The sequence below is a fragment of the Pistacia vera genome, unplaced genomic scaffold (assembly GCF_008641045.1).
Source record: "Pistacia vera cultivar Batoury unplaced genomic scaffold, PisVer_v2 Contig312, whole genome shotgun sequence".
In the NCBI taxonomy this organism is placed as follows: Eukaryota; Viridiplantae; Streptophyta; class Magnoliopsida; order Sapindales; family Anacardiaceae; genus Pistacia; species Pistacia vera.
In genome coordinates this window covers 642,318-667,102 of record NW_022196127.1, presented here as the reverse complement: position 1 = coordinate 667,102, position 24,785 = coordinate 642,318, and the positions used below count along the sequence as shown (strand labels likewise).

Below are 24,785 nucleotides of genomic sequence, written 5' to 3'. Positions count from 1 at the left end.
TAAGCAGATTTTCCATTAAAGAGCTATTAATAAAAGACACAAAGCAGCAACATTATACTACCACATGGAAGCTGTACACACCTGACTTATAATCACAATTAATTTTAGTCTTACAGAATCTATAACAAAGCTGAAAATTTATTAGTGGACCATTTATGATATTAATAAAACAGGTAAAAATGCAAGTTAATATAAGACTAGTTGATGTATAAAACGTGGTTGGGGAGGTGATGGAGACAAAGTCACCATAATTGAGGCAATAATGAAGGACATTGTGTACTTGAAGTTGAAGTTGAAGTAATCAAACATGGGTCAACCCGGTGGATTAGGCCAATGCTTTCGGGGAGCTTGTCCTTCATTGCCAATTAATATCTACTCAAGGTTGGTTGGGCTGAACCATTCAAACTTCGATTTGCAAATTGCAATGCTATCGGACCATACACTCTTCCTGAAAATAATCTTTACTCTATCTTTTGTTAATATATTTTGTTCAACTTCAACATGTCACTTGCTTGGAAGAGGATTTCGATTTTGGAGCAATTTGGAATAAACTTGACTACTAGGATTAAAATATGGTCATGCTTAGCCATATTTTATCAATTTTCTATAATATTTTTTATTATTATCAAGAAACCGTTTTTCAATTTAAACAATATGTTTTACAAGAGAAATCGATGTATGAAAGATAGAGATTCGGAAGGAGGTCATGTAGCAAAAATTTAAGTACGCAAACCAAGTTTAATTATGTAACATTAGGCTGGAAGTGGACCCAAAAGACCAAATTAAAGCCTAAGGCCTTATAAGCCTCTACCTTGTTATGTAACAATAACATTAAGCTTGGTTCAATAAACTAATCTAAAGCCTGTTGCCCAATTATTTAACATTGGGCTTATTTAATAGACCAAACCCTTTTTTTTTTTTTTTTTTTTTTTTTTTTTTTAACTTTAGAACTATTGATTGAATAAGAGTTTCAGTAATCATCGAATTCAAGACTTCTTAAATAATACGATCAAGAGTGGTTACAAATTGATGGTTTACATTCAAATTTAGTGGACCTAAATAACGATCTATAACAATCATTCAAATATAGTGCAGTACCATCCAAAAAAAAAAAATCAGAAGAACTACTGTAATGTAATTTTGGACCAGAATTGTCAGATCCTGGGTCAGCCTTGATGCTTTCACAGTCCAAGTACAATCACATGAGCCCACATTGTAAAATCCTCGGTGACCAGCACAGATTTTAACTTATGACATCTATCGCGTATCGTATCGTATATCGAAAACTTAATTTTTAAATCATATATTACATATCATATCATATCGTAAAATACGTCTTTTTCAAAAAAAATTAATAAAATAATAAATAAAATAATCAAAATTTTCTAAAAATTAATATCATCTCCAAAATTAGTTAAAGAATTTTGTGGTATTATTGACTTTAAATTATGGTAATACATAATCAAAATTAATCACAAAATTAAGAATCTATACTATTTTCTCTCAACTATTCATATCATTTCCAAGATCAATGTCAATATCTATATCTCTACTTGTATTATTATTATCATGCAAAATGGTAACACATATTCCTCTTCACTTTCTCCATGCAAAATGAATAAATTTGAGCAGGTTTTAGTGAACCGGGTAGGGTGACCCAATTCCGACCCAAATTTTTTTTGGGCCTTTAGCCCAAATTAATAAAATCATATCAATTTGTATCGATATTTTTAAGAATACGAACGGATATATATTATATCGTAGGATACATATCAACGTATCGAAATATTTATAATATACTCTTTGATACGTATTGTTGGCGACCTGTATCGAATCGTATCGTATGATATATATCGAGTATCGTAGGATACTAATAACTATGATGACCTCCACAACAAAACATTATTTCAAACCAATTGAATTTTAAAATTTTGAAGATATTTTTTCAACAAAGAAACCGGAGATATCCAATGTATATTAACCTTTATTTTGTAAAGGGAGAACGACATGTTCCCACCCAAGGTTTGGCAAAACGACACTTTTTCACCCGTCAAGTTTCAAAATGACACTTTCCCACCCACCATTATGTTCCATTAGAAAAATTCATTCTTTGACATAGTATAAACAATATAAAGACGAAATTACCATTCTGTCTTCTTCTCTTTTATTCTTTCTCCTCTACCAAAATCTCTCCTTCATCGAAATCGCATTGGCCTTCTCACACAAAATCTCTACCCTTATTCAAATCAACACACAACATCATTCAAATAAAAAAACTGAAAAAATTAAAAACAAAATAGTCGACCGCCGTCACCACCACCAATCTCCAGTAAGTTAAAACTCACAACTTACCTTTGTAATACAAACTTTCTCTCTTCTTCTTCTTTTTCTCTTTTCTTCTTTCTACTTTGCCGAAATCTCTCCTTCACTAGAATCGCAATGGCCTTCTCACACAAATCAACACAAAATCCTCACTCTTATTCAAATCAACACACAACACCATCCAAATAAAAAATTAAAAATTAAAAAAAACTGAAAAAAAAAATAGTTGGCCTCCGCAAACTCTCTCGACCGCCACCGCCAATCTCCAGTAAATTAACACTCACAACTTACCTTTATAATACAAACCTTGGGCTCTACTCCTTCACGTGGTCAAAAACATTCCTTCGTCACTCACTTCATCTCAATCTACATCCTTTTGACTTCACGAGCTCTCCAATTTCTTTCCCACCCGTCAAGTTTCAAAATGACATTTTCCCACCCACTGTTATGTTCCGTTTGAAAAATCCATTCTCTGACATAGTATAAACAGTATAAAGACGAAACCACCCTTCTCTCTTCTTCTTCTTCTTCTTCTTCATCTTCTTCTCTTTTCTTCTTTCTCTATTGCCAAAATATGTCCTTCACCGAAATCGCACTGGCCTTCTCACACAAATCAACACAAAATCTCCACCCTTATTCAAATCAACACACAACATCATCCAAATAAAAAAATAAAAAAAATTGAAAAAAAAAATTAGTTGGTGTAATGCCCCACTTGAGATACGTAGCTAATGTTTCTTCCTTTGCTCTTTTTTGAGTCGATTTATTAGTATTATTGTTGGTTGGCCTTTGATTGAGTGGTATGTTGTATATTTGCCTAGGAATTGGTTGAAAATAGATGAAGTTTTGTGGTCCAGGCTTCGCCGAGGTGAAGAATAATCTTCACCGCGACGAAGAGGTGTTGAAGCCACAAGAAAGCTGCTGGACAATTTCGCCGCGGCGACGTTCCGACCAAATTGTTTGTTAAGTTTTAGATATTTTCTTCCTTAGGGGCAATTTGACCATTCTACCCCTAATTAGTAGAGAAAGTGGGGAGTAAAATGTAAGAAATTTTCTTGGAGAATATGTTAATATAGGGGTGTGTTTGTAATGAATCAAAGAACATAGATGGAATTTCTAAGGAAGAGTAAGGGCAAAATGGGAATGCTTGTGTATAAATTGTATTAAAAGGAATTAAGTCATTACAAACCCTTCATTCTTCTTCTCCACCGCCACTCTCCTTTTCTCACTTCCTCTCAATTTCTCTTTCATTCGTTAAAGGATTTTTAGAGGGCTTTTGGAGTGATTTGGGCTAGAAAATCAACCTAAGGCATCCTAAGGTAAAGATTCTTGCTTTGGATGTGAAGTTTTGTGAGATTTTGTGTATATTTGATTATTGAGGTCTTTTGGTTTAATTGTTGAATTGTTTAAGGGTAGAGAAAAATCAAGCAAACCAAGAGAAAGGAAGTGCTAGTGAGATCTCTCAATCACAAGGTAAGTAAATCCCAACCCAAGTTGAGATTTGAGAATTTTCTTGATTAGAGATTTTAATAGCAATTATGTATGTATGTTATATACATGTTATATGCTATGTTATTGAGTTTTAAATGGAGATTATTATTGCTTTGTGGTTGTTCATACACTTCAATTATGAGAAGTGAGACGTGGGTTGGAAATGTAGTTAGAGATGTAATTGAAGGATATTGAGAGATCCTTTTTGAAAGTGTTATTCTATGGCAGGAATTATGGCTATGTGAGGGAGTTCTCTCCCATTTTGGATGGTTAGAGAAAGACATAGAATTATTGTTATAGTAGAGTCTTGTTATGCATTTGAGTTATTTGATGAAATGTCTAATAGAGGTTTGAGTATGAGTAGTGAACCTTGATTCTTGCAACATTGCATATTGGCATTTCATAAGTGCATTAGTGGAGATGAACCATCCATATGCATTAATTGTGTATTGAGAAGTGACTTAGGAAAGTGTAGAAAACTTTGTGTATGCACTTGCTCTATAAGTAGAGAACTTTGTAAATGCAACTACTCTAAGGGTAGAGAGAATGAGAAGTGCTAAAGTAGCGTGAATGAGAAGGTTATTAGAAACGGGTGGATGCTTTGTGATCGTCACCCGATAGTTATTAGAAAGGGTTGATGCTTTATGATCGTCACCCGATAGTTATTAGAAAGGGTTGATGCTTTGTGATCGTCACCCGATAGTTATTAGAAACGGGTTGATGCTTTGTGATCGTCACCCGAAAGTCATGAGAAACGGGTAGGTGTTTTGTGATCTCCATCCGATAGTTATGGAAACCGGATAGGTGCTTTGTGATCCCCACTCGGTAGTCATTAAGAGCGGGTTGGTGCTGTGTGAACTCCACCTGACAGTCATGAAGAGTGAGATGGCGCTGTGTGAACGCCATCCAGCCGTACCTCCGGTAAGATGAGGCCATGACATTAGTAGGAAATAATGGAAAGAAAGTGTGAGGAAAGAATTAAGAAAAATAGTTACGGGGTTAGACAAATAGAGGGTTTACTTACTGAGCATTATTTTGTGCTCACCCCATCATTTTTCTTTGTGGATGCAGGATCTATGTGATGTTGCAGTCGGAGGGGCGTCGGCAAGCGAGGAGCAATAGTTCACTGTTTCCCTTGTTTTTGTCTTTTTAAATGGCATTTTGTAAATCATGCTCTTTGTATATAAAAGACTTAGTACATATAATAAAAAGAAAAGTTTTGGGCCCATTTTCTATATTGTTATACAAGCATTTTACTAGTTTACAGTAGTTGTTACAGTTGGCCTCTACAAACTCTCTCGGCAGCCACCACCACACCAATCTTCAGTAAGTTAAAACTCACAACTTACCTTTATAATACAAACCTCGGGCTCTACTCTTCAATCTAGGTTTGAATGGACATGTGGAGGGAGCTGGTGATTTTGGTGCCATTGAAGGGTTGAGAAGAACCGAACTCTGTACGACAAGCCATGAGACCAGGCATTTCGAGTTCAGCCAACTCGATCTCTAGACGGTCTAAGTCGGCCTGAGACATGTCATTGACCTTGTACTCACGATCGAAGGTGGTTTTCTCAACAAGCAAAGCCATGGTGAAGATTGGATGTCGAGTGCCATTCCGGCCAATTAATGGCGTGGAGGATTTTAGGGTGGTGGGGGTTTGAATTAAGGGTTTATGGTTTCTTTCAAAATTTATATACATGGGATAAAATAACATAATTACCTTTTAGTTGTTTTTTGAATTTACCAGTCTATCCCTTTTCAGTTTAAGTTAACGGATAATGGGTGAAAAAGTGTCCTTTTGAAACTTGATGGGTGGAAAGGTGTTGTTTCGCCAAACCTTGGGTGAGAAAATTTGTTCACTCTTTTATAAATATAATAGTACATAGTTCACTATTTAATTTGTTCACTATTTAATTTAAAATTATGTGCATCAACTCAATCTGACAACCAATTTGACCTATGGCCAACCTTGCAAATATCGTTAAATATGATAGTTATTTAATAACGCATAAGGAACAAGGTGTGTAACAATTATATGACTGAAACATCCTTTCATTTAAATTTATATAGATTTTTGGTTGGGATAGGGATAGATGTGACTTTTCCAATCCAAGGATTATACAACGCATATCCATGTAGCAAAATCAGCCGTCTATTTCATATTTGCATGGGGTCCGCTCTTGATTTTGAACTCATAAAAAAAAGGGTGATGACCCAGACCAACCATTCAAATGATAAAAAAAAAAAAAAAGTCTCTTAGGAAGAAGAAATAGCATTGCCGCCAACCTTTCAGCTGTGTTAGTTGAGTCACCATGATAATTAGTGAACAACTAACGGTCTTCCCTCTCGTTTTGTCAATTCTCACTCAAACATTCTCATGGATCTCCCATTTTGTCAATTCAAACACCAAACTCATGTCAAACCCTTTTGTTAAACTTGTACCTCATCACTTGCCTCTCGTTTCTATGAAAATGCAGCCACAGCCACTTCTATAACTGCCTTTCTCTCAAGTCTCCGCCAAGCAACTCTTTCTTGTTGCACATTGTCATAAGAGATCAGTTGTAGCACTATCAACTCTTTCTTGAAATGTGTTCAAGATGGGCGTGCTTGTTTTCTCCTGGACTATTGAAGATTCAGATGGAAACCATCGTGTAGACTAGTTTCAAACCGCTCTGAGGTAATGTACAGAATATTTATTTTTTATTTATTATTTTTTTGTATAAACTTCGATATTGCATTACGTGATATATCTGCTGGCACATAAATTTAGAAATTACAAGTTGCTAAGATTTAGTGTTGCTTTCTGTTTACCAAGCTCTTACATCTCAGATTAACATTTTGTAACATAGAACTCATCCATGGCCATACATTGCTCTCTGCATGCTGTTTTACAGACATTTTGAATTTTGAATCAAAGCTATGCGAACTAAATAGGTTAACCTTTTGAATTTTCTTGCGGTATCTAAACCCGCTAAATGATTTTCTTGTAGGTTAGTTATTGCTTACTTTATTGAATAATAAAGGCAAAAATTGTAGTATTAGATAAAGTTATCGTTTTTTAACCCTTTTTCTGTTCTGAATTGTCTTTTTCATAGTAATAAAAACAAAATCAAACTGCTAACATAAAATGTATTGGTTGTTTGACTGTTTGTAGTTAATTTTAATTAAGCATTTTGATTTCATTTCCATCCTTTTTATGGTATTCCTTCTTTCTCTTCCAGATACAGATTGTAATTCTCGTCAGGGGAGTGAAGTCTTCAACATTAGGCAGCATGAATCAACAAAAATTGGACTTCAATAGATCTCAACCTTTGAATTTAACCACACCTCATGAGGTAAAGCTTTATAGTTGTACCAACCCAGTACTCCTTTATGATTATAACTTAGGGAATGACACTGGTATTGATCCATAAATTTAAAATGATTGCAGGATGATCTAGTTCAATGGAGTCTTGCACTTTCTTTCTTCGCTCGTTTGGTTTCATATGTTGCAATGTTGGGTAGGTTTACTTTGAACCCAGAATCAAGACCTGTTTGTATCTGAAAATGATTTTGATAACTGGATTACTGAGAGAGTCATTTCAATTATGCAGCATTGCTGGTAATAATTATATTTCTGATCCTCAAGTACCTTGCGGACTTTGATAACGAGACGACTGAAGAGGGAGCAATAGCAAATGAAACTAACCCATTATTGCGGCCTGCAAAGACGATTCCATTCACATATGGAACATGTGAAAGAGATTTAGAGTCAGGAAATTGCAGTAGCAGTAGCAGTAGCGGTAATTCATCAGAAGAACTGTATGATGGAAAAATATGTGTGATTTGCTACGATGAGGAGAGAAATTGTTTCTTTGTTCCATGTGGGCACTGTGCCACCTGCTATGATTGTGCCCAAAGGTATGTATTTATGTGTATAATTGAGAGTTATGAAATATTATGGTGGTGAGTTTTGGAAAATTTATGAAATTATGTGTTTGTTTGTGCAGGATTTTTAAAGGAGAGAGTAAGACATGTCCAGTTTGTCGAAGATTGATTGGCAAAGTAAGAAAACTATTTGCCGCGTAGAATATCTCTTGAACAAAAGTTTATTTCTGGTGAGAGGATTAGATTAGTAGAATGTCATTGTTCGGCTTGAGCTTTTGTGTAATTTTATTATTGCTTTAAGGGCAAATTCAAGCCCTCCGATTACATGAAGTAAAAACAAATTGAAGTCTTTTTGGGCTGCAGTCACAAAGTTACAACTTACAACCTCCAACTTCATTGCCTGAATCCTGTTGGATAAATATTAATTTTAATACATTGACCCTTTTTTGACACATTGAAACAACATAAACTTTCTATAGGTCATATTAATGTGATATGTCGTATTTTGTCTCGATCCAACTAAAATACTGGTTGAGCTTGGTGAACAATTTTGGGAACATCAAAATTCACTTCACAAAGAATTAAGCAAATTCCTTAATTCTTCCATTTCTTGAGTATTTCTTTTATAATCCTAACGTGATAATAGAATTGGTATTTTCATGTCAACTCTAACTACACCCAAACTTTGATTCTACATCTAAACTTTGACTAGACACGAATGATCGTTCATTTAAAAAAAATGATTGTTCATAATAAAGGAACGATCATTTCTTTATTAAGAAACAATTATCCCTTATAAAAAAAAACAATCATTCATTCACGAGACATTATCATACCTTCATAAAATATAGTCATACCTTGTACAGATAATGAAAGATAAATAATCTTGTAAGGAACAACAGAAGAAATGCCGATTCTTCGGCTTAGTCAAAATTATTTCCCAAAATGAGTCCAGGAGAGAAAGGTTGTTCGGCTTTTATTTACCACTGGTGTTTTGTATCTTTTTCGAATATTGGGCCTACATTGGAGTTTGTTACTTACAGGTAGGTGGCCAAGAATTCTCATAGCCCAACACGTTACCTGAACGGTTTCTCGGGCTACGCCTTCAGATGTGAAATCACAATTTGTTTCATAATTGATAGAAAACAAATTAGAAATTAATTTATTAATAATAAACCTTAAAATTTGTAATGGTACACTTGAAATAAAAGTAAAAGTGAATGGTCTCTATCGTCCGAACTCAACCCAATTTGGCGTAGTTATAGTCAAATAAGAGCGATGATAAATGTCAAAGCTCAACCGCAATATTGACATAAACAACAATGACTGTGATTAGATAACACAGATAAGATTCAATTTGGAGCCGTAGGTAATAACACACTATTTAACTCTTGACCTTATTTTTTTTTATGGATACTTAAAAGAATTTTTCCAACCTTCTTAAAAATTATTTAGACACAATTTATGCTTGCAATGATGAGATGAATAAGTAAATTAAATATAAAATGTGGCATCGGCGTCAAACCTTATAAAATCTGATTGATGGCACACCCACCTTCACCTTCTAATTAATTTAGAATTGAAGAGAAAACAAAAATTAGGTAAATCATATCTGCAGCGCCTTCAAGTAAACAAAGTGCCAGGTCGTTTTCTCGTAATGGACATCAATTTTTGTTGATGGAGCAGCTACATGTGATGTGGCCAATATGCCAATACATTTCAAAGTTCGGTTTCTCCACGCCTCCTCCTTGTAATGAGTGATGACTATTCTTGCAAACCGTCACTCATATTTGCACCGATTTTAGCTGTTAAATTACTCGGAATCTGCTTGAGAGTTTCATGGTAGCAGTTATGAAAGTAAATCATCGTAATAGTTTTGAAAGTAAACTACTTTAATGGTTTTGAAAGATTTTTAGTAGCGGTTTTTAAAACACCCAACTTATGATCAAGAGTTTATTTTCCAATGGTTTTGATAATTTTTTAAAATATTAAATTTATATATATGTCCATAAAAATACCCAACTTCAATCAATTCTTTGGAGTTTTGTTTATTCAATTATAAGGTAATAGTTCTTTATTTGTTTTCTACTTATTACTATTTTATAACTTTAAATGTGATAAAGTCTCATTATCCTTATTCCCCATTCTTTACAGTATCTGGAATGATTGAAAAATTATAGCTCCACTTCTCAAAAAAAGCATCCAGAAATAAGATTTTAATAATTTTTTTTTTATGATTGCTTAAAATTATTTTATATTTAATATGTTTGGAGATGCACATAATATGGTAAAAAAGTTTTTTTATATATAATTGGAATAGTTTTATAGTGGATATGGTATTTGTGGAATAAAATTTTAAAATAAACCAAAACACCCTAATTTATGGTGTTTTATAAATCCCTAAAAAATACACCACATTGATTCTAAGGAATTTTTAAGTTAGTCAAAATCAATGTATATAAAATCTGACAAATAATAATTTTAGAACACCTCAAAACTAATCTAATTAAAAATCTCTTAAAAAGTGAAAATAAACCCCTAACCAGATCCATAGAAAACGATGGCACATTGCATGCCAAGGGGACTCAAAGGGACCACCACCATTCACACTGGAGGTCTCACCCTCCTTATTATTGGGATTTTATGACGCTGATAATATATGTATATATAATTTTTTTTTTTTTTTTAACATTTCTATTTTTGCAGTTAAACTGTAATTTTGAAAGACGACCTTCAAGTTCTATTCAATGAAGCAGGTGATTAACAAAGATTGTAGGAACGGAATTTGGTTTGTTCTTTTATTTATATTTAAAAACCATCAAGCAAGAAAAANACATCTACCGCAATTTGTATCTTATATCACAAACTTAATTTTTTAAACGTATATTATTTATCATATCATATCTTATTATGGGATACATCATTTTTTTTAAAAATTAATAAAATAATCAAAATTTTTGAAAAATTAATTAAAGAATTTTGTGGTATTATTGGCTTTAAATTATGGTATTACATAATCAAAATTAATCACAAAATTAAGAATATATATTATTTTCTCTTAACGATTCATATTATTTCCAAGATTAATGCCAATATTTATATCTCTACTTGTATTATTATTATCATGCAAAATAGACAATATATGTTCCTCTTCACTTTCTCTATGCAAAATGAGTAAATTTGAGCAGGTTTTAGTAAACTGAGTTGGGTGACCCAGTTTCGACCCAATTTTTTTTGGGTCTTTGACCCAATTTAATAAAATCGTATCGATATTTTTAAAAATACGAACGGATACATATCGTATTATAGGATACATATCAATGTATCTAAAGGTTTAAAATACACTCTCTGATACATATCATTAACGACCTGTATCGAATCGTATCGTATAATACGTATCGGGTATCGCAGGATACTAATAACTATGATGACATCCACAACAAAACATTATTTCCAACCAATTGAATTTTAAAATTTTGAAGATATTTTTTCAACAAAGAGACCGGAGAAGTGTCCTTTTGAAACTTGACAGGTGGAAAAGTATCGTTTTGTCAAACCTTGGGTGGGAACATTTGTTCACCATGGTTGTTAGTATCCTACGATACCCGATACATATCATACGATACGATTCGATACAGGTAGCCAACGATACGTATCAGAGAATGTATCATAAACCTTTCGATACGTTGATATGTATCCTACGATATGATATGTATCCGTTCGTATCCTTAAAAATATCGATATAGATCGATACGACTTTATTAATTTGGGCCAAAGGCCCAAAAAAAATTTCGGGTCGAAACCGGGTCACCCAACCCAATTCACTAAAACCTGTATAAATTTACTCATTTTGCATAGAAAGTGAAGACGAATATATGTTACCCATGTTACATGATAATAATAATATAAGTGGAGATATAAATATTGACATTGATCTTGGAAATGATATGAATGGTTGAGAGAAAATAATATAAATTCTTAATTTTGTGATTAATTTTGATTATGTAATACCATAATTTAAAGCCAATAATACCACAAAATTCTTTAATTAATCTTGGGAATAATATTAATTTTTTTAAAATTTTGATTATTTTATTAATTTTTTTGAAAAGGGCGTATCCTACGATACGATACGATACGTGATATACGATTAAAAAAATTACGTTTTTTATACACGATACGATACTCAATTTGATAACCTTGTTCACCCTTTTATAAATATAATAGTATATAGTTCACTGTTTAATTTGAAATTATGTGCATCAACTCAATCTGACAACCAATTTGACCTATGGCCAACCTTGCAAATATCGTTAAATATGATAGTTATTTAATAACGCATAAGGAACAAGGTGTGTAACAATTATATGACTGAAACATCCTTTACACAATTATATGACTGAAACATCCTTTCATTTAAATTTATATAGATTTTTTGTTGGGATAGGGGTAGATGTGACTTTTCCAATCGAAGGATTATACAACGCATATTCATGTAGCAAAATCAGCCGTCGATTTCATATTTGCATGGGGTCCGCTCTTGATTTTGAACTCATAAAAAAAAGGGTGATGACCCAGACCAACCATTCAAATGATAAAAAAAAAAAAAAAAGTCTCTTAGGAAGAAGAAATAGCATTGCCGCCAACCTTTCAGCTGTGTTAGTTGAGTCACCATGATAATTAGTGAACAACTAACGGTCTTCCCTCTCGTTTTGTCAATTCTCACTCAAACATTCTCATGGATCTCCCATTTTGTCAATTCAAACACCAAACTCATGTCAAACCCTTTTGTTAAACTTGTACCTCATCACTTGCCTCTCGTTTCTATGAAAATGCAGCCACAGCCACTTCTATAACTGCCTTTCTCTCAAGTCTCCGCCAAGCAACTCTTTCTTGTTGCACATTGTCATAAGAGATCAGTTGTAGCACTATCAACTCTTTCTTGAAATGTGTTCAAGATGGGCGTGCTTGTTTTCTCCTGGACTATTGAAGATTCAGATGGAAACCATCGTGTAGACTAGTTTCAAACCGCTCTGAGGTAATGTACAGAATATTTATTTTTTATTTATTATTTTTTTGTATAAACTTCGATATTGCATTACGTGATATATCTGCTGGCACATAAATTTAGAAATTACAAGTTGCTAAGATTTAGTGTTGCTTTCTGTTTACCAAGCTCTTACATCTCAGATTAACATTTTGTAACATAGAACTCATCCATGGCCATACATTGCTCTCTGCATGCTGTTTTACAGACATTTTGAATTTTGAATCAAAGCTATGCGAACTAAATAGGTTAACCTTTTGAATTTTCTTGCGGTATCTAAACCCGCTAAATGATTTTCTTGTAGGTTAGTTATTGCTTACTTTATTGAATAATAAAGGCAAAAATTGTAGTATTAGATAAAGTTATCGTTTTTTAACCCTTTTTCTGTTCTGAATTGTCTTTTTCATAGTAATAAAAACAAAATCAAACTGCTAACATAAAATGTATTGGTTGTTTGACTGTTTGTAGTTAATTTTAATTAAGCATTTTGATTTCATTTCCATCCTTTTTATGGTATTCCTTCTTTCTCTTCCAGATACAGATTGTAATTCTCGTCAGGGGAGTGAAGTCTTCAACATTAGGCAGCATGAATCAACAAAAATTGGACTTCAATAGATCTCAACCTTTGAATTTAACCACACCTCATGAGGTAAAGCTTTATAGTTGTACCAACCCAGTACTCCTTTATGATTATAACTTAGGGAATGACACTGGTATTGATCCATAAATTTAAAATGATTGCAGGATGATCTAGTTCAATGGAGTCTTGCACTTTCTTTCTTCGCTCGTTTGGTTTCATATGTTGCAATGTTGGGTAGGTTTACTTTGAACCCAGAATCAAGACCTGTTTGTATCTGAAAATGATTTTGATAACTAGATTACTGAGAGAGTCATTTCAATTATGCAGCATTGCTAGTAATAATTATATTTCTGATCCTCAAGTACCTTGCGGACTTTGATAACGAGACGACTGAAGAGGGAGCAATAGCAAATGAAACTAACCCATTATTGCGGCCTGCAAAGACGATTCCATTCACATATGGAACATGTGAAAGAGATTTAGAGTCAGGAAATTGCAGTAGCAGTAGCAGTAGCAGCAATTCATCAGAAGAACTGTATGATGGAAAAATATGTGTGATTTGCTACGATGAGGAGAGAAATTGTTTCTTTGTTCCATGTGGGCACTGTGCCACCTGCTATGATTGTGCCCAAAGGTATGTATTTATGTGTATAATTGAGAGTTATGAAATATTATGGTGGTGAGTTTTGGAAAATTTATGAAATTATGTGTTTGTTTGTGCAGGATTTTTAAAGGAGAGAGTAAGACATGTCCAGTTTGTCGAAGATTGATTGGCAAAGTAAGAAAACTATTTGCCGCGTAGAATATCTCTTGAACAAAAGTTTATTTCTGGTGAGAGGATTAGATTAGTAGAATGTCATTGTTCGGCTTGAGCTTTTGTGTAATTTTATTATTGCTTTAAGGGCAAATTCAAGCCCTCCGATTACATGAAGTAAAAACAAATTGAAGTCTTTTTGGGCTGCAGTCACAAAGTTACAACTTACAACCTCCAACTTCATTGCCTGAATCCTGTTGGATAAATATTAATTTTAATACATTGACCCTTTTTTGACACATTGAAACAACATAAACTTTCTATAGGTCATATTAATGTGATATGTCGTATTTTGTCTCGATCCAACTAAAATACTGGTTGAGCTTGGTGAACAATTTTGGGAACATCAAAATTCACTTCACGAAGAATTAAGCAAATTCCTTAATTCTTCCATTTCTTGAGTATTTCTTTTATAATCCTAACGTGATAATAGAATTGGTATTTTCATGTCAACTCTAACTACACCCAAACTTTGATTCTACATCTAAACTTTGACTAGACACGAATGATCGTTCATTTAAAAAAAATGATTGTTCATAATAAAGGAACGATCATTTCTTTATTAAGAAACAATTATCCCTTATAAAAAAAAACAATCATTCATTCACGAGACATTATCATACCTTCATAAAATATAGTCATACCTTGTACAGATAATGAAAGATAAATAATCTTGTAAGGAACAACAGAAGAAATGCCGATTCTTCGGCTTAGTCAAAATTATTTCCCAAAATGAGTCCAGGAGAGAAAGGTTGTTCGGCTTTTATTTACCACTGGTGTTTTGTATCTTTTTCGAATATTGGGCCTACATTGGAGTTTGTTACTTACAGGTAGGTGGCCAAGAATTCTCATAGCCCAATACGTTACCTGAACGGTTTCTCGGGCGACGCCTTCAGATGTGATAGTTGTTCACAGAAACTTATGAAATCATAATTTGTTCCATAATTGATAGAAAACAAATTAGAAATTAATTTATTAATAATAAACCTTAAAATTTGTAATGGTACACTTGAAATAAAAGTAAAAGTGAATGGTCTCTATCGTCCGAACTCAACCGAATCTGGCGTAGTTAAAGTCAAATAAGAGCGATGATAAATGTCAAAGCTCAACCGCAATATTGACATAAACAACAATGACTGTGATTAGATAACACAGATAAGATTCAATTTGGAGCCGTAGGTAATAACACACTATTTAACTCTTGACCTTATTTTTTTTTATGGATACTTAAAAGAATTTTTCCAACCTTCTTAAAAATTATTTAGACACAATTTATGCTTGCAGTGATGAGATGAATAAGTAAATTAAATATAAAATGTGGCATGGGCATCAAACCTTATAAAATCTGATTGATGGCACACCCACCTTCACCTTCTAATTAATTTATAATTGAAGAGAAAACAAAAATTAGGTAAATCATATCTTCAGCGCCTTTAAGTAAACAAAGTGCCAAGTCGTTTTCTCGTAATGGACATCAATTATGGTTGATAGAGCAGCTACATGTGGCCAATATGCCAATACATTTCAACGTTCGGTTTCTCCGTGCCTCCTTCCTGTAATGAGTGATAACTATTATTCTTTCCAGTGTAATACTATACATATATCATTTTTATACAATATTATGTGGTAAGATATGATTAGCTAATTTAAAGTTAAAATTAAACTTTCACTCCATCATATCTTGTCACATAATATTATATGAGAAATACTGTATGGGAATGATGTATGTGTAGTATTATTCATTCTTGCTAACCGTCACTCATATTTGCATCGATTTTAGCTGCTAAATTACTCAGGATCTGCTTGGCAGTTTAACGTGGGCACTTATGAAGGTAAATTATCGTAGTGATTTTGAAGGTAAATCACATTAGCAGTTTTTAGATGTTTTTAGTAGATGTTTTTAAAACACCAAACTTGTGTTTAAGAGTTTATTTTCAAACAGTTTTGACAAGTTTTTAAAATGTTAAATTTATATATATGTCCATAAAAGTACCCAACTTCAACCAATTATTAGGAGTTTTGTTTTTTTAATTTCAAGGTAAGAGTTCTTTATTTGTTTTCTACTTATTAATATTTTATAACTTCAAATGTGATAAAGTCTTCTTATCATTATTTGCCATTCTTTGCAACATTTGGAATGATTGAAAAATTGTAGCTCCACTTCTCCAAAAAAGCGTCTAGAAATGAGATTTTAATAATATATTTTTTTTATGATTGTTTAAAATTATTTTATATTTAATATGATTGAAGATGCGTATAATATGGTTACATTTTTTTTTTTTTGATATAATTAGAATAGTTTTGTAATAGATATGGTATTTGTGGAATAAAATTTTAAAACAAACCAAAATATCCCAATTTATAGTATTTTATAAATCCCTAAAAAATACACTATATTGATTCTGAGGGATTTTTGAGTTAGTCAAAACCATATATACAAAATCTGATAAATAATAGTTTTTTTTAACACTTCAAAACTAATCTAATTAAAAATCTCTCAAAACTAATGAAAAAAAAAACTCATAAACAGATCCTTTGAAAACGATGGCGCATTGCATGCCATAGGGACTCAAAGGGACCACCACCATTCACACTAGAGGTCTTACCCTCCTCCTTATTATTGGGATTTTATGACGCTGATAATTTTTTTTTTTTTTTTTTTAACATTTCTATTTTTGCAGTTAAACTGTAATTTTGGAAGACGACCTTCAAGTTCTATTCAATGAAGCAGGTGATTAACAAAGATTGTAGGAACGGAATTTGGTTTGTTCTTTTATTTATATTTAAAAACCATCAAGCAAGAAAAAGATGATTAAAAAAAAAAAGATGTTCAGCAGCCTGTTATTTGGAATTTTTCCTCTGCAAAGGAATATCAAAACAATATGTTTCAGTGTCATGAAAGTGTAATGTTACAGCTATCAAAGGTTGCATACTAAATTTATACACCAAATAATATGATAAAATCTTAACCATTAATTTATTATCAATTAATATTAATAAACGATCAGGATTTTATTCTATTATTTGATGCACAGATTTTATGTATAACCTTCTATGACTCTATTATTTTCGGTCAAAGAAATATTCCTAGCTCATTCACATGTTGTAATGTATATCATGTAAACACAACTATATTTAACTTTATCCTCGGCAATATCAATGCCAATACATCTATAATGATTCCTCTTATCCAGCTAAGGGACAAAGAAAGGGACACCAACCAAATTCAGTCTAAAGTTTGACAAAATTAGGTTAAGGGTAGAAAAAGATAGAACTTTACCTCTTTCGATGCATTGAAAATATAATGATTTTTGTCTATTTGTGTATAAAATACAATGATATGTGTAGTCTCTTTTAACATGCTAAAGTTTGACAAAATACTAAACTAAGTTCAAAATTTATAATTACATTAACATTTTAATTATATAATTTTCAGTATGCATTTTGATATTATTAAAACTTTGTATTATTGTGGAAATTATTTTATAAATTAACAATTATAATTGTAACATATGTATTTTAAATTCTGAATTATATTATAAATTTCTGAATAATGTTGGCATGGCAGACAAATATCTGTGGACTTTTGTGCAACATTACATAGTAGGACGTGCGTATTAAAGCACAATGGACTGAATGGAGAAAACAGAGGCAGAGATAAAATCAAGACTTTTTATTCTCTGCTATCAACCATTCTTTTTTTTATTCTTTTAAGTTCCAAAGCAATGGACCGTTCTTTTTGCAACTATGATTTTGAAGGTATGAGTAGGATCACTGCTTTTGATGCTCATCCAGATCCAATCTCTTTAAATATCTTAATTGTCGTAATATGGAGAGTGGAGCGCACCGTTTTATATATCTTTGATAGTGAAAGGATAAAATATAAATTTATTGTAAATTATGATTAGAATTACTTCATTTTCATATGGGATGTGATAATTGACAAGATATCGATGAATTAAAATGATTTTTAACATCATTTAATAACACTTCATCTAATTCAATTCAATTGTTAAACGAGTTGGAATTAAAATAGCGATATCTTAAATTACTTCTTTTAACCATTAGATTAAATAGGGTTAAATAAAAAATTAGATAATTTCATCTGCAAGTGGTAGATACTTATTAATTATCATGATATTTAAGTAATATTTTTCATTAAAACATCTTTATAGTCATAACGGTAAGATGAACTAATTTTATTACTATAAGAAAGTTGTAACTTAATGAATGTATAGTTACAAAAATTATTGTTTTGATTTCTTATTTTATAATTCATGTTTTAGTATTATAATATTAGGATTTTAATTCACATTTTAATAGTATTAGGATTTCAATTCAGCAATTTAATTGTCTACTTTTGAAACGGATAGAAGATCGTGTCTTGAAACTAGCAAAAATAAGTGTCATTAATGGAACTGTAAATACAGTTGATGTATGGTCAATTGATGTGAAATCATAGACAATTGTCAATGGTTTCAAGCACTGCAGAATTAGGTACTCCGATGTCGATGAATTACGAGTTACAAATGAAGTGGATAAGGAGAATAAAAGAGTCATTGTAGAATTGAGTGATCAGATTTGATAACTTCATTGCACTAATAGAATGGATATTAATATTTTATTCGATCATTCAAATAAGTAATAAATCATGCATGTTTTAACTAAAGAAAAAATCATTGCTACAATTTAATAAGAAGAGAAAGGAAATAATATTGAGAATGATAGTATGGAAATGCAAAAAGTTTCGTGCTATGAAGCTCTAAATATACTTGAGAAACTAAAAATATTTTGACTTTAATAAAAAAGTGTCCATGTTAATGAGTTACTACATACTCACAAATTAAAAGATGTGATAACAATTCAAAATCATAAATCATTATCTCAAACAATTTTAGATAAACATTTTATTTCATCTTAAACCTTTAATGTAACATGAAATATATATTTTTATAATATATAGATAATTATTACTATATGAAGGTGATTTTCCTTAAGTTGGAAATTAAAAAAATTATAACTTATTATAATATAGAGTTTATCCTTATTTATAATTATCATAAATTAGGATTAAAATTTTTTATGACTATGTATAATTTATTTCTATAAAAGTTATTATTATACAGATGTTTTACTATATATATTATTTATAAAAAAAAAGACCCCAATAGAACGACGAAGCAAATCCCAAAATGGGAATTTTGGAGCGTGATTTATACGTGCCATTTTGGGTGTGTGGGGAAGTGTCATGAGGCAGTTATAAAATATATGGGAAGTTATGAAGTGCCTTTTGTCGTCAAGGCCACAAGTGGTAACACAGTGGCCCCGTGCAACCACGAGCCATCCACGGCAAAGACGTTACTTCATTCGTTGCTCCCACATACTTGGCAGCATCTGACGCTTCCTTCCTCGCTTTTTCCTCTTACGTAATCACCGCAGAAAAGGCATTTACTTATGGTTGATGCCACGTCGTTTTGCCACATCTACTTTATGTAGTATACTAATACAACAAGTAACTGCAGCGCAAGATGATGTTTGAAAAATAATGAGGATTGGCGAATAAAAGTAAAAAGTATTGGTTGGTGGGGCCGTTTTGGGCGGCTCGGATTATTCAATGGGGGCCGCTAGTCGTAATGGGCAAGGTTACAAATGTAACTTCACTATCAGCTCAGATGGGACATTTTTCATTGGGACAAACTTAGGGGTAAATTATTAATATAGGACGATTAATGTGTTGTCTTTATTCAATTGTATTTTTTATTTTAAAGAGAATATCTTTATTAATTTATAAATATAAGAAATAAAATTTTTATTCAAATATAAAATTACTCTTTATTTTAAAAACAGTTGTGAAGAGAAAAAATATTTTTTCAAGAAAAAGATTTAATAAGAGAGAATTAATAAATAAAATTTATAATTTATCAATTAAAATTATGAAAAAAAGTTAAATTTGATTATCTGAAAATAGGAAATCGAATTTATTTTTTAATTTATATTTAAAAAATAAAATATTAAATTCTTTATAATAAAAAATTTTAACATATAAAAAACCTCGTAAAATGCAGTTGACAGTCAATTTTACATTTAAGCGATCTCTTTTTTTTTTTTTTTTTTTTTTAAATCTAAACTTAACAACGTTTCCTAAATTATTATTTACACGTGACATTTTCCGTATAAGAAAAAGAAAAGAGATTGACAGAGATAAAGTTAAACGAAATGACCAACCCACCCCTAGTCCCACATGTAGTGCGCTAACGCAAAATTTAGGAATAAAAAGGACAAACAAGATTATATAATGGTTAATCCCCAAAGATAAAGAATTCAAGGGAGCGACATGACCAGTAAATTCCCAGTTGCTTTACTTCAACGATAAACTTAAACAAAGGCCATAAAGAAGCCACAACCACCATATCTGAGTGTGTGTTTTTATTTTTAAAATTAATCAATTCATTCTCTGTAACAGAATCTCCCACAAAAATAATGCCTTCGCAAGAACACGAACAACCGCTCTTAGCGGATGATGAAGAAGAAAGAGCCTATGATTCCAGTGACAAGGTAGCAATCATCGGGATCGACGACGCTGACCTTGACGACTTAGCCACTACGCCGCCGTTTTCATGGAAGAAGCTCTGGCTTTTCACTGGTCCCGGCTTCTTGATGAGCATCGCTTTTCTCGATCCCGGAAACTTGGAGGGAGATCTCCAGGCCGGCGCGATTGCCGGCTACTCGCTGTTGTGGCTGCTCATGTGGGCCACGGCTATGGGCTTATTGGTTCAGTTATTGGCGGCTCGGCTCGGCGTGGCCACTGGAAGACACTTGGCTGAGCTCTGTCGTGAGGAGTACCCCAGGTGGGCTGCCATGGTGCTGTGGGTCATGGCTGAGTTGGCACTGATTGGTGCGGATATTCAGGAGGTTATTGGGAGTGCGATTGCACTCAAGATTTTAAGTAACGGGGTTTTGCCTCTCTGGTCGGGGGTTATTATCACTGCTCTTGATTGGTAAATTTCATATTTTTCCTGACAATCCACGAATTCGGATACTCTTGAGTTATTATTTCTTAATTTCTAGCATTCTTTTTTTTTTTTTTTTAGTTTTGTTGTTAAAATTATGTTTCATAACTATATTGACTTTTTTCTTTCTTTCATTATTCTTGCAGTTTCATATTTCTGTTTCTTGAGAACTATGGTGTGAGAAAATTGGAAGCTGTTTTTGCTGTTCTCATTGCAACAATGGCACTCTCATTTGCTTGGATGTTTGGTGATGCAAAGCCTAGTGGCACCGAACTTCTTGTTGGTATGGAATTCTCATTTGGTGAACTGAATTTCTTATTTTTGGTATTTTCATTTGCGTATAGGAATCATCATGCTTAAGTGTACTTATCACGGTTAAATGGTTTATCTGTTGCAGGCCTTTTGGTTCCTAAACTTAGTTCTAAAACAATACAGCAGGCTGTGGGAGTTGTGGGTTGCATTATCATGCCTCACAATGTGTTCTTGCACTCTGCTCTTGTACAGTCAAGAGAGGTTGATCACAACAAGAAAGGACGGGTTCGAGAAGCACTCAGATACTATTCCATTGAGTCTACTATTGCCCTCGTAGTTTCCTTCATTATCAATCTATTTGTTACAACTGTTTTTGCAAAGGGGTTTTATGGTACAGAAGAGGCCAGTAGTATTGGTCTTGTAAATGCAGGGCAGTACCTTCAAGAGAAGTATGGAGGTGGGTTTTTCCCAATTTTATACATCTGGGGTATTGGATTATTAGCAGCTGGACAGAGCAGCACTATTACCGGTACTTATGCTGGGCAGTTTATCATGGGAGGTTTCCTAAACTTGAGGTTGAAAAAATGGCTGAGGGCATTGATAACACGAAGCTGTGCAATTGTCCCAACCATGATTGTTGCTCTTGTTTTTGATACCAATGAAGACATGTTAGACGATCTAAATGAATGGTTGAATGTGCTACAGTCAGTTCAGATCCCTTTTGCTCTTATCCCACTTTTGTGTTTGGTGTCAAAGGAGCATATCATGGGGGTTTTTAAAATTGGCCCCGTCCTTCAGGTATATTTTTTTTTGCTTTGACCTGCATCTGTGTAATAAACCCCTTAATCACAAATTAAGTCAATGCTAACTAACTGTGATATGGTGTCAATTGTCATTTTTAGCTTTGAGAAGCTCTAACATTTGCAGCCTTGTGAGTGTTTTGTTCTTAGAGGGTTTCACCTTATTTATTTAGTTGAGATACATTTGTCTAGTGTAACACCTGATTTGAACTTAAGTTCATATTCTGAGATCTTAAATAATTTAAATAGTTTTATGGACATGGATATCTCGAAATCATATTGGGTCTTGCCATTGACACTAGTTCTCCTAGTATTATATGCTTGTTAATACAAGGACCTGTGAAGACTGTGTTTGGGTTTCTGGACCTATCTGTTTTGTTAATTAGAGTCATTGAGAAACTTTTACATCTGACCTATCTGTTTCTGTAGAAACAGAGTTGCATGCATTGTCATCATTGGCATAATCAAACCATTCCAATAAAAACTACATGCCCATCTTAGTAATTTGTGAGCTGGTGTTAGAAAAGGACAATATACATTACCAAGGGATGTGATATGACATCTGCTTCTGTCTACCCGTATTATTATTAGTGATTTAGCCAGTGTATTTAGACTGAGTCAGGTGTTTGTTCTTATAGTTGATCTTTTATCAAATGGATGGTTAACCTGAATTTACCACCCCTTTACCTCTGCATACGTCCTCGGGCTTCTAAAACTTTTAATAGGCATTCCTTTATACGAAACTCCACCATTGGTGTCGTAAATGAGACATTTGTTTCTGTGGAACTTAAAACATACTCTTTGTAGTTTGTTGAACCTGGTGATTGTATTTAGTTCTCAACGCAAATTACTGATATACTATTTCATATTTGTCAAGTATTTATTATTGCAAGACCGATGGAATTACACTTTCCCTGTTTTTAAGCTATTTATGAATCATGAATTTTCATCCATGCTGTAGAGAATTTTGTTCTCTGCCACTTTTACCTTGCTAGAGAAACAAGGAAGGAAAATGGAAGCTGATGAGATGATTAGTGGTTGATTTGCTTCCTTTCTAGATGTTTTGTTGTTGCTAGTTTTTTGTTTTATTAAAGATAGATCCTGCTTGATCGAGGATCTTCCTTCTACCTTTTAAGAGATGAGAAGGCTGCCCAATTTCTAGGATTCACCTTCCCTTATGTAGTAGATTAGAACTACGTAAACACACTCTTTTCTATAAATAACTTGTTTTTTGTGATGCTTTGTCAGTAATTTTGTTTGCCAAGTGAGCGATTGAATGTTAATCATTGGTTCACACTTTCCTTTTTTTTTTTCCTCTGCAGATGGTCTCATGGCTTGTGGCTGCCCTGGTGATAGTGATCAATGGTTATCTTTTGCTGGACTTTTTCTCCTCTGAAGTGAATAATGTGATATTTGCTACAGTAGTATGCGCTTTTACAGGCGCATATGTGGCTTTTATAATTTACCTTGTCTCCCGGGGCATTACATTCTGTAGTTGGCGTTCTCAATCCAAACAGATACAGGGAATTGAGTAATTAATCTTCAATGCGCATGCCAATGGCATAGCTGGATTATGAAGTATATTTAACCTACAACTTGGTGGAGGTTCTCTAATTGCATTTCAGAGAATCCTTTTTCCCTTATGTAAGATTAGCCATTGAAGCCTTTTGCATTCTTCTTAGGCTAGTTGTGTACAAAGTTTTAAGTAAATGGCTATTGTGTCTCCATGCAGTTTGAAACAACATAGAATAGTTGTTTCTGTAATTATACAACTTAACTATATTCTGTTGTATACTATGGACAGAAACAAACTGAACGTGCTCTTGATACTTATGTGGCATAACTATGTAGTTGGATATTGTAACACTCGAATTTGAAAGTATCTTTGGAACCTTTTCTGTTATGTACAAGAAAAGAAAAAAAAGGGAAAAATTTGTACAATCTCTTATGTAATCAACTTTTAATGCCATTTGAATCAACTGATTTTGATCAGTTGTCTTGTGCCCTTCGTTCATTTCTCTCTACCTTGCCTATGTAATTGTATGTTCGCCTTTTGTGTAGTGGCCTAGTGGGCAATCAAATCTTATGCTAGTGGATTTCAGCATTGTTTGCTCATCAAGAATCAATTCCGTTTTGATGACCACCGTAATATTCGTGCACTCCTCAATGGAGGACATCTAATGGAATAGATTACTACTTTCTGAAGGGAAATCCTGAAACAATACGATGGTTTTGTACTGCAGTTCTTCTGGAACAAGCTGAAGTTACAGTTTCAGTTTCAGAGATTTCTTTAACGTGAATAACAAGAGCCTTCTATTTAAAGCAACATTTCCTTTTTTCCCCTTCAAAGTTGTTTGATTGCATTCTTGACTATTACGAGTTATTTTCCTTTAAATTTGGAGAAAATTTTACTTTTCAATTTGTAATGGAAATGTTAAATTATACAAATATCTTTTAGTAGTGTACTTTATACCACTTAAAAATAAACTTTCCGATGAAATTTTTAGAAATTTTAAGAGAGATTTTGGTTAAATTCCTAATATTTTATTCTTTATTTATCATTTTCACAATTTAAGAATAAAGAAGAAAATCTTCACAAAAT

At 32.8% G+C, this 24,785-nt stretch overlaps 3 protein-coding genes across 4 annotated transcripts; all 3 read left to right on the top strand.

Annotated features, from left to right (window-relative positions):
• Positions 1-6,243: 6,243 nt before the first annotated feature.
• On the top strand, positions 6,244-8,113 carry LOC116136360 (E3 ubiquitin-protein ligase APD2-like). 2 transcript variants are annotated; one of them, XM_031422060.1, is made up of 5 exons: positions 6,244-6,490; positions 7,041-7,148; positions 7,244-7,313; positions 7,407-7,713; positions 7,803-8,113. In XM_031422060.1, the coding sequence occupies exons 2-5, from the start codon at positions 7,086-7,088 to the stop codon at positions 7,879-7,881; spliced, it is 519 nt and encodes a 172-aa protein (XP_031277920.1). In that variant the 5' UTR covers positions 6,244-6,490; positions 7,041-7,085; the 3' UTR covers positions 7,882-8,113. The 2 variants fall into 2 exon arrangements, with proteins under 2 accessions (XP_031277920.1, XP_031277919.1); XM_031422059.1 differs by having other exon boundaries at positions 7,035-7,148.
• Positions 8,114-12,471: 4,358 nt separating this feature from the next.
• On the top strand, positions 12,472-14,145 carry LOC116136415 (E3 ubiquitin-protein ligase APD2-like). The gene is made up of 5 exons (XM_031422129.1): positions 12,472-12,718; positions 13,263-13,376; positions 13,472-13,541; positions 13,635-13,941; positions 14,031-14,145. The coding sequence occupies exons 2-5, from the start codon at positions 13,314-13,316 to the stop codon at positions 14,107-14,109; spliced, it is 519 nt and encodes a 172-aa protein (XP_031277989.1). The 5' UTR covers positions 12,472-12,718; positions 13,263-13,313; the 3' UTR covers positions 14,110-14,145.
• Positions 14,146-20,432: 6,287 nt separating this feature from the next.
• LOC116136387 (metal transporter Nramp3-like) lies at positions 20,433-24,172 on the top strand. The gene is made up of 4 exons (XM_031422104.1): positions 20,433-21,119; positions 21,278-21,414; positions 21,529-22,181; positions 23,506-24,172. Exons 1-4 carry the CDS (start codon positions 20,602-20,604, stop codon positions 23,716-23,718), a joined length of 1,521 nt encoding a protein of 506 aa, XP_031277964.1. The 5' UTR covers positions 20,433-20,601; the 3' UTR covers positions 23,719-24,172.
• Positions 24,173-24,785: the final 613 nt, after the last annotated feature.

What these genes read in the sequence shown, in the direction of transcription:
- LOC116136360 (XM_031422060.1), top strand. Translation starts at nt 7,086, where the DNA reads ATGAATCAACAAAAATTGGACTTCAATAGATCTCAACCTTTGAATTTA. An exon ending in ATTTAACCACACCTCATGAG is followed by an intron (nt 7,149 to 7,243) that starts GTAAAGCTTTAT and finishes AAATGATTGCAG; the next exon opens with GATGATCTAGTTCAATGGAG. An exon ending in TGCTATGATTGTGCCCAAAG is followed by an intron (nt 7,714 to 7,802) that starts GTATGTATTTAT and finishes TTGTTTGTGCAG; the next exon opens with GATTTTTAAAGGAGAGAGTA.
- LOC116136415 (XM_031422129.1), top strand. Translation starts at nt 13,314, where the DNA reads ATGAATCAACAAAAATTGGACTTCAATAGATCTCAACCTTTGAATTTA. An exon ending in ATTTAACCACACCTCATGAG is followed by an intron (nt 13,377 to 13,471) that starts GTAAAGCTTTAT and finishes AAATGATTGCAG; the next exon opens with GATGATCTAGTTCAATGGAG. An exon ending in TTCATATGTTGCAATGTTGG is followed by an intron (nt 13,542 to 13,634) that starts GTAGGTTTACTT and finishes TCAATTATGCAG; the next exon opens with CATTGCTAGTAATAATTATA.
- LOC116136387 (XM_031422104.1), top strand. Translation starts at nt 20,602, where the DNA reads ATGCCTTCGCAAGAACACGAACAACCGCTCTTAGCGGATGATGAAGAA. An exon ending in ATTATCACTGCTCTTGATTG is followed by an intron (nt 21,120 to 21,277) that starts GTAAATTTCATA and finishes TTATTCTTGCAG; the next exon opens with TTTCATATTTCTGTTTCTTG. An exon ending in AAATTGGCCCCGTCCTTCAG is followed by an intron (nt 22,182 to 23,505) that starts GTATATTTTTTT and finishes TTTCCTCTGCAG; the next exon opens with ATGGTCTCATGGCTTGTGGC.